This window comes from Sitophilus oryzae, unplaced genomic scaffold (assembly GCF_002938485.1).
Source record: "Sitophilus oryzae breed Bouriz unplaced genomic scaffold, Soryzae_2.0 scaffold_133_pilon_pilon, whole genome shotgun sequence".
In the NCBI taxonomy this organism is placed as follows: domain Eukaryota; kingdom Metazoa; phylum Arthropoda; class Insecta; order Coleoptera; family Curculionidae; genus Sitophilus; species Sitophilus oryzae.
The window spans coordinates 1-9,608 of NW_022145993.1; the positions used below are offsets into that span (position 1 = coordinate 1).

General features: G+C 31.8%; 1 protein-coding gene across 1 annotated transcript in view; it reads left to right on the forward strand.

Moving 5' to 3' along the window:
* Positions 1 to 3,805: 3,805 nt before the first annotated feature.
* Positions 3,806 to 9,608, forward strand: part of LOC115875140 (phosphofurin acidic cluster sorting protein 1-like) — a gene marked incomplete at its 5' end in the record, with an annotated part of 17,729 nt that continues 11,926 nt past the window's right edge. The window contains 1 exon segment of the mRNA XM_030890533.1: positions 3,806 to 3,963. Within this exon segment, the coding sequence (XP_030746393.1) occupies positions 3,806 to 3,963 (158 nt within the window).

Genomic DNA, 9,608 nt, shown 5'->3' on the forward strand with positions numbered 1-9,608 from the left:
TCCTGATTCCTTACCGTACTGATGAAGCCTGAAGGCAGTTACATCAGTGTGCACTAGTGTAGATGTGGTTGTGTGAGTGTGTGAGTGTGCGTGTCTGCACTGGTGTACATTTGGTGTATACGGTTACGAGTAGCTAATTTTTGTCGCATAATTATAGCTTTATATCTAGTTTTAATTCTGTAATAATTAAAATATGTTTTAAACGTGTATCTTATCCCTTGAGTATTTTACTCTACAATCTTTAGTTTTTGTTAAATTAACAAAAGGTATATCACACATCCACCTAGATTTTTTCAAATAATAAAGATTTACTAACGCAAAATCATAAAAATTAAAATATCTAGGAAAATCTTTGTCTGAGTAAGCAACTTTAATAATATTTTGAAGATATATAAATTCCCCATTCAACACCGGAGATCTTCACTAAGAACAACAAATTTTCAAACATATACATAGAACTTGTTATTGTTAGAAACAAATGCAATACGACATAGTTGTTGAAGATTTTACAGCTACGGATGTGTTAGGTATAAATATAGATAATAATTTCATATGCAAACAAACAATCTTCCCAAAGCGCGCATCATACATTTCGAATATCTAAATAATATTATAATTACAAATTATAAACAAATTATATTAATAAGCCGAGATAATGATATGAGTTGTTTAATAATATATGAGTTCATTTAATTGAATTCAAGATTTATAAATATCTTTACACTGAATGTCAAAATAAAACATATATGATCTAAATAAATATTTGTTACCATACCAGTAAATACATGATACTTCGATAACAGCCTAAAGAAATATTTAATATTTTTGAAAAATTTATGTTTATTCGTCTAATCTATCTCTATTTATTTTGTTTAAGTAAAGTTTATTGAATATACAGGGTGTCCCAATATTCCGTAGATATAGAACTATTACGTATTTTTGGAACCAAAATAAGTTAATTGTAAAAGTAAGTTAATAATTTTGTCCGCTAGAGGGCATCAAACTTTTAAAAAAAAATCAGGTATTTTAGGAACCGTTTATTCCGATTTGAATGAGTTTTTGGGTGTCTATGTTTTGCTAAGTGCTTTAACATTTGACTTTAACTCTCAACTGGGGCGTGGTGAATTTTGTAACGTTTATGGCGTGTTGGGGTCCGACGGATCCCAATTTTTTTTCACTTTAAAATACATGATGAAGAGATTTTATAAAAAGCTTGTTATTTTAACACTGTTTACAATATATTCAAACTTGTGAACAAACAATTTCATTAATTTTCAACAAATTAATAAGAACGGACACAAAAATAAAGTAAAACGCATTTTTTCGGAATTTTTGACAACAGAAATATAACTTGGCTAAGAAACCCATAGAAATTAAAAACATATATATTTTATGATTTTACCGTATTGTTAAAACAGTACAAAACAACTGAAATGTGAAGCTAAAGTAATCAACATAAATTATTTTTAACAAAACTGCAAACCTTGAATGTACATAACTTTTTCAAATACAGTTCATGCTAATGGTGCTAATATAGGATCTGCATTTGCCGCACATGGATCGTGCACATTTGATTCATGAGATTTTTGTTTTTTGTCATTTCTTCATTGACATATGGTTGCCATATACCACATCTCTTTCTTTTCTGGTATTGATTATTCAATTTTCTCTCTTCTATAAGTAAGATATTCAGAATCGGAGTTCTGAAATTTAACCTTAATTTATTTTTTAATTTGAAGAATAACTCATTTTGTGTTTTGCGATGTTTTGTTATGATTTTTATAAATAAATATTTCAGTTTTTCTTATTTTTTAAAATATTTCATATATTTCCAATATTTCCATATATTTCCAATGTTTCAGGAAATATTTCCGAAAATATATTTCTGGAAATTTTACATCACTAATTACAGTACGTGAATGTATAAAAAAATCGTAAATATTTTAATATCAACTTGACATTTCTGACAAATCTACTATAAATTTTAAGGCGACCTTTTCGTTTGTTGTAAATCTATTATTAATATGTCAATTCCAGAGCCTGCATCATAGATACATATTTATTTTTGATAAGACGGTGTCGTTTACATTTAACAGTTTTATCTCTGTTCACATGCAGGCAATTTCTTTGAAAATGTCGTAATTTAGATCTTTTCTTGATCCTATAATTTACAGGTACCTACCTACTTGACACCTATTTATTGTTTTAATGCTCTTTAATGTAAACTGTCGACTTTAAAAGCGAGGAAGCACGTGTAAATTTATTTATTTCTAATTACTTTCGGCTTTAGAAGTGTCTAGAGTAAGCTAGATACATGTAAAGGAAATTTAAAATAGTTTTTTTTTATTGAATTTAAGTATTTTTTTAAATACTTGTGTAAAATTCAAACTTAATTTATAAAAAAAACTTTTAATAAACCTTTTTGTAACACCCTGTATATTTAAATATCTCTTTTAAATGGATCTTAAAACATATACAGTATGATCGAAAAAAAAACGGCGTCGAAGTCGGTTGAGGAATGACAAAAATCCCATCCCTAATATTGGGCACAGTAAAATTTGTCTTTGTTTATAATTTTATAACTATTGGAAAAATAACTAACCAACCAAGCCAAACTATTGGATAAATAACTATCGAATTACTGAGAGTTATCGATTTATTGATATATCGATAGGTATCGATAAAAAAAACTTAAGTAAAATTTGAGATCAATCAATCAATGATTATCGATAAATATCAATATATGTATCAACAGGTATCGATAAAAAATCCCATCTCTAATCCTGGTACCTTCGTTTTGTACAGTAAAATTTGTCTTTTATATAATTTTTTTGATAATTTTATAACTATTGAATACCGATAGTTATCAGTTTATCGATAAATATCGATAGGTATCGATAAAAAATCCCATCCCTAATTTTAGGTACTTTCGTTTTATACAGTAAAATTTGTCTTTCCTATCGAATTATTGATAGTTATCGGTTTATCGATAAATATAGATGTTTCGATAAGTATCGATAAAACAATCCATCTCTAATCTTGGGTAAATTGATAAAATTTGTCATAAAAAATCCCACGCCTAATCTTGGTACCTTCGTTTTGTACAGTAAAATTTGTCTTTATATAATTTTTTTGATAATTTTATAACTATCGAATTACCGATAGTTATCGGTTTCTCATCCCTGATCTTAGATACCTTCCTTTTTTTCCAGTAAAATTTGTCTTTTCTATCGAATTATCGATAGTTATCGGTTTATCGATAAATATCGATGTTTCGATAAGTATCGATAAAGAATCCCATCCCTAATCTAGAGTACATTCGTTTTGCAGAGTAAAATTTGTCTTTTTATACAGGGTGTCCTAGAAATAAGTGCAAGTATTTTAACTAGTAGTATAGTTCGACCCCAGAAACACCTGACGTTTTTTTCGCGAACAAAATTTTTTGTTTTTTTTTTAGTTTTTAGTTAAAAACCATAATTTCGTGATAATATGGCAACACAGGTATTAGATTAAATATACAAGAAAGAAAATACAGAAAAGATGCAGTCTCAAAATTTTAGCAAAAAATAATTTTTTTGGAAATTTTCAAAGTAAAATAACTGCGTTATTTTGGACTTATTTGAAAAACTATAAAGAGAAAATATGTTTTTTTATCGAGATCATCTACCACCCCTTAAAATCTTAAAATACTTGCACTAATTTCTGGGACACCCTGTATAAGTTTGCTGTGTTTTAAACTGAAATTATTGATTTTTCGTTCCATACATATAGGCCTGATTTAACAGAAACCAAATATTGCTTGCAGGTGCTGCAAAAGCCTCTGGATTTGGAACTGGATTTGACAGCTGACAGCGGAGGGAAGGATAAAATCTCAGGTACATGTGCCAGACTGTACATTCTCCAAGTTAGTTCGACTCCAGTCGACCAGCAGGAACCCAAGACCTACAGAGAAAATTACTTTAGGTAGGTAAAAGGTGAAACCTTAGATCATGTAACACATAGATACATACAGTCTTTTGTGGGCATTGTGGATTGCATGGCAGGGGGGGAAAGTTAATCACTGCGACCTTATTGATCTATTGTGTCTTCCTTTCTTGAGTTATAACTCATCATACAGTCTCAGGGCTTTGATAAAAGCCAGTATCTGAGACTGTTTTACAGAAGTTAGCTCCCCATATTCGTACCAAAGTTTACGGCACGAATGGTTGCACTCAGTGATGAGGTTGGTGTTTTCCCATGTTCCCTACAGAGTCTTCATTCGCCGTTGTTTCTCAGCTTCGGATAAGATGGCTATTTCTTGTTTCCGATAGTTTCTATCTCTTTCGTGGGCATGCTGAAGCCAACATTAATAACGGAATTAGGAATGCGGACCACGATCTTTACCTGCAAATCCCGAGCTCAGAACTAGAGATGTGTAGTTCCAATGAACTAGTTCCAATGAACTGTTCCCACCCCGGAATGAAAGGAACTAGCTTCTGGTTTCTCAAAGAACTAGTTCCTCAGGACCTATTCCGGTATCGAGACTGTGACTGATATTGAATAATATGCGACGGCGACGGATCGGCTAACGCGAGTAGCCCGATGGTAGGCAGGATGGGGTGAGTGCCAGCCGTACGTTTTCGGATCCGGACCTAGAGGAACTAAACTAATAAAGACTAGTTTACGGTTTACGTACAAACGGATCGGGCCAGCGCGATCGAGGCTAAACAGGAGTGGGGAGTGCCAACCTTATGCCGTATGTTATCGGATCCGGAACCTAAAGGAACTAGGGAACTAAATAAAAGACTAGTTTACGTACGGATCGCCCAGCGCGATTGATGCTAGGCAGGAGTGGGTAGTGCCAGCCGTATGTTGTCGTATCCGGACATAGAGGAACTAATTAAAAGACTAGTTTCACGGAAATCTATTCAGTCGCCAGATCCGAGATATAATACAAGGCGACGACGAATGATTCGGCCTTGTCTATTGGCACAGCCGGCGCGGCGTAATTACCCCAGAATATTGTCGTGGATAAGGAATGTTTCCATCAACTTTAGGTCTCTAAAATTAAGAAATATCTTATAAAACGAAGTAGATTATTCTGAATATTTTAGACAAACCAAAAAGTTAAGTGAGGAAAAATGCAATTTTTCTGTAAAATTTTTAGTAATATTTGCTCCAATTGATTTGTGATACTTTTTTATATTCTGATTTGGAGTTTTTTTAATTTTTTTTATCTGCAATAAAATTACCTATAATGTTTTTAGCATACACAATTACACGGCTCGTTATATCTCCGTACAATTATAAATAAATATACAGATTTACCTGTGAATAGTTCTGACTGACAACGAAACGCTTTAGCAAGCAAGGGGGATGTGAATGTTAGTCGGGAACTATTTTGAACTAAAGACCTAGTTCGAGGAACTAGAACTAAGGAACTAGTTTCTCCCAAGGAACTAGAAATTCCCACCTGCTACTCAGAACTAAACTAACTAAGTACTTAAAGGCTGAATACTGTATAGTGCCAAAAAAATGTACAATCATCTGCCTTTAGATATCAAATCGCTTTCATTCTTTCCCGCTTTTCGCAAAGCTCTGAAATCAAACTTACTGGAGAGAGCCCTATATGCGGTAAACGAACTTTTTGTTTTGAATGTTTAATCATGAACAAAAATTTTGAATTTTAAATTTTTTTGAATCATCATCTCACACATTGGTTAAAAATCTAGTATTTTAATATTTTATAACTCTTAAATGATTATATCCATTTACAAATTTTTCTATTGGTAAAAAGTTTTATGATGCGCCCTTTTTTTGTGTTCTGCAATCTATGTTCCATTTGTAATTTTAATGACGTAATTTTTTTTGAATTGTATTATTTGTACATTTTTGGTGCTTTTGTTTTGTTTTTTAAATGCTTTTTTTTTTTTTTTTTTTTTTTTTTTTTTTTTTGTACAATAAAGCGTTTATTTATTTTAATTTATTTATAACAACTAACCGAAGAATCTATATCCAGTACCCAGGAAAGTACATATAGTATTTCTCGAATATCCAAAATAGTCCAATAAGTAAAGTTTAGTTTTTTTTGTAGCACCAAAATAAAAATATTTCGATTAAATTTTAATAAATATTTATTTAGAAAATAAGCATGATATTGATCTTTATTATACAGAAGAACATTGATGCAAATGACGTAACCGTCATTGGCACGCGATTGGGGCATAATTTGTTTTATCCTAAACGCCGTATTAGTGCATTTGGCCAAAAATGCTCTTAATATTTAGAGAAGATCGTCGGTTTATATTTTGTGTATTAACATTTTTGGACTAACAACTAAAAATATCTATCACCTTAATTACAATCGGTCGCGAAATATGTTCGGCATTTTTGACTGCAAAAAGCTCAGAGAAATAGGTAAACCTAGAAGTGCTCTAACACATAATAATATATCTTTTGTTTTATTCTACAAGAGGAATAAGGAAATATATCATAGGATGGTAAAAAATATAATATTACAAAAAAAACAATGTGTGAACTATGTGTCATTATTTCTGTATCTGTACATTTTTTGTTTCCTCAAATACCTGCAATAACCACCCGAAATATCATTTATTGCAAATACCTAATACGTTAACGCTTTTTAAATTTTATTTAAGAAGAGAAAAATTTGAACACTAACCAACAATTCCGTATTTATAGTGGTTTACAGTAATTTTTGTAAATATTACGAATATACAAACCAAACAAACACGGCTCTTTATTATAAAAAAAGCCAAAAGAGCTTCATCGACAAAGCACTCAGAAACAACAAAATCACAAAGAAAATACAAACAAAAACAAAAATAACAATACAAATAATACAATTCAAACAAATTTAAGTCTTTAAAATTACACAAAGAATATACATGGACAAATTTAGAACAGACATACAGTAAATAGATATGATTTAGAGTTTATAAATATTAAATACTTGACCTTTGACCAGTGGTGTGAGTGATCAAAATTTTTAAAATTCAAAATTTGTTCATAATTCATCAACAAAAAAGTCGTTTAGCGCATCTCCAGCATCTCCTCTTTGGGCTCTCTCCAGTAAGTGTATGATTTCAGAGCTTTTTTGCGAAATGCGGGAAAGAAACTTGAAAGCGACTTGATATTCAAGGCAGATGATTTGTACATTTTTTTGGCATTGTTCAGTAATGAAACCTTTAATTAGTTCTGAGCTCGGGGTTTGGCAGATAAAGATCATACTCTGCATTCCTAAGTGGATAGTTATGAGGTGACCTTTCGGGAATAGCAGATATGTGCTTGGGGATTAAGCAAACGGATTCGAAAATGAATAAGGAAGAGTCAGTGTTTTCAAATTTTTAAAGAAATTCTGGCAGTTAGTTCTACTGTTCAGTCCCATAAATATGAACTGCTCTCTTTTGAAGTCCGAAAATACGATCAAAATTTGTTGCGCAGCAAGTACCCCAGAAAATGGAAGGGCATAACGAAGATGTGACTCAAAAAGAGCATAATTAATTAAAGGCTATTCTAGAGGTTGAGAAGTTAAGGCAGCGCTTAGTTTCTTTGATAGAGCTTCGATGTGAAAGTCCCATTTTAACGAGTTGTCTACAAGAACAGTTCCTAAGAACTTCACAGAAAGTCCTAAGAATGTCACAGAGTCCACGACGTCAATAGTGATGTTATTAAGTATAAAAGGTTTTTTTTTTTTTTTTTTTTTTTTTTTTTTTTTTAGTTTTTGATAGGTTTGGGCATAGGAGATTAGAATCGCACCAAGACTTAATAGTGCGGAAGTCACTGGATATAGTATCATATATTGCTGTAACATCTGGGCCGCTCTAAGTGAAACTAGTATCGTACTAGTACTATCGCAAAGAGGCAGATTCCGCAAAGAGGCAGATTCGCTAATGTCTAGATTTGCAATGTCGTTAATAAACAACAGAAACAAAATAGGGCCAAGAACTGAACCCTGAGGGACACCACATTCTAAAGGCTTACAAGAAGACATAGAACCGTATCAATTCCTCAAAAAGCTGCCTTCTGTTGCCAAGATACGACTTAAGCCATTCGAGCGGCACTCCCCTGAATCAATAGTATTGCAATTTGTTAATTAAGATATTATGATTTACACAATCGGAAGCCTTAGAGAAATTCACAGAAAATTGTAGCTTTAGAGTGATGGTTATTAACGAAAAACACGACCGTCTCGCTAGACTGCCAAACCAATTCTTGTTCATTATTAGTTTTGAAATTACTATGAACAGTTTCTTCCAAATGAAAATTGCAAGTTGCGTAACTCTTAATAATTCTAATTCTGAGCTAGAGGCTTTACCTAGACCGTTATTCAGAACCTATCGATGAAAATATCTCATGAAAATTTACTGCCTAGCACATAACTAGAGGATACTGGTACACAGATACAGTATTAAGTTTATTAAAGTGAATTTTCCTTAGTCGCGTATGGTACAGATCGTTTTACAAAGGGGTTGATCTACCCCGAACGGGTTAGCTGTGGCAACACCGCCGTTCCACTACTTTTCCTGATGCTAGTTCGTTGTGTTGTGCGCTAGCTTAGACAAGGAAAGGAGGAGACAGGTAACACGGCAGCTGAAGTGGGGCAACTTGTCACCAGGCGAAAGTTCCCAATGGCGTTGCATCAGAAATTAGCTTGCACCTAGACGGTACAAAATATTTATTAAAACGTAAACTAATATATCGTTCATTTTTGAGTAAAGCATATACATTTGTATTTTATAGTCTCAACCTTTTATTATCGTTAGAAATATCTAAGTCGATAATGCAAAATTTACCTATAAACAGTCACAGTGGACTGATTATCAAGACAATTATTTTATTTATTACGTGTGTATAATGTATAATAAAAAAATAGGGTAATAAACAATGTTTAAACGGGTATCGAATGACGTGTGAAATCGAAAAAAACAGGCGTCAGCAATGGCTATAAAATAAAAAAAAAAAAAAAATTGAATATAAAAATTACATTATTCATTGAATCCGTAAGCAAGTGGATAAATTGGCTTAGATTCATTATTGCACCGTATAATCGAAAAAACGACGTCCACTCATTTGTAACTGATCGATGACATTCCCTCATATAACTCACATATAAACACAAAAACTAAGTGTATATGTAAAATATATAAAAATGTTTATTGTAGAAATTGTATTTCCTGATTATAATTCCCTACGCCACAGGCGAAATCCAGGCTGAGTAGCATTATTTATAGTTCCAAACATTAATTATAATACAGGATATCGAAAATACCACTTGGAATTATTAAAATAGTTTGGTTTTAGATGCAAAAATTTGTAGATCCGGGGCTGCTATTCTTATAGTAATTTAGCAGCAATTATATAATATATAGTAATTGAACCAAAAATATGTTTATTTTGGCTTGTTCGTGTATATCAGTCACATTGACTAATCCATTTTCAGGGAAATCTGAAACCATTAATCTCTACCCTACCCATTTATACCCTATTATTACAACAAATTAAACTAAAATTCAAATTCTGTTCTTAACTTGCTTAAAAGACATATGAAATTTTGATAATAATTATTATTTTGTTTACAAATAAATACGCAACTGAAATCCATACCA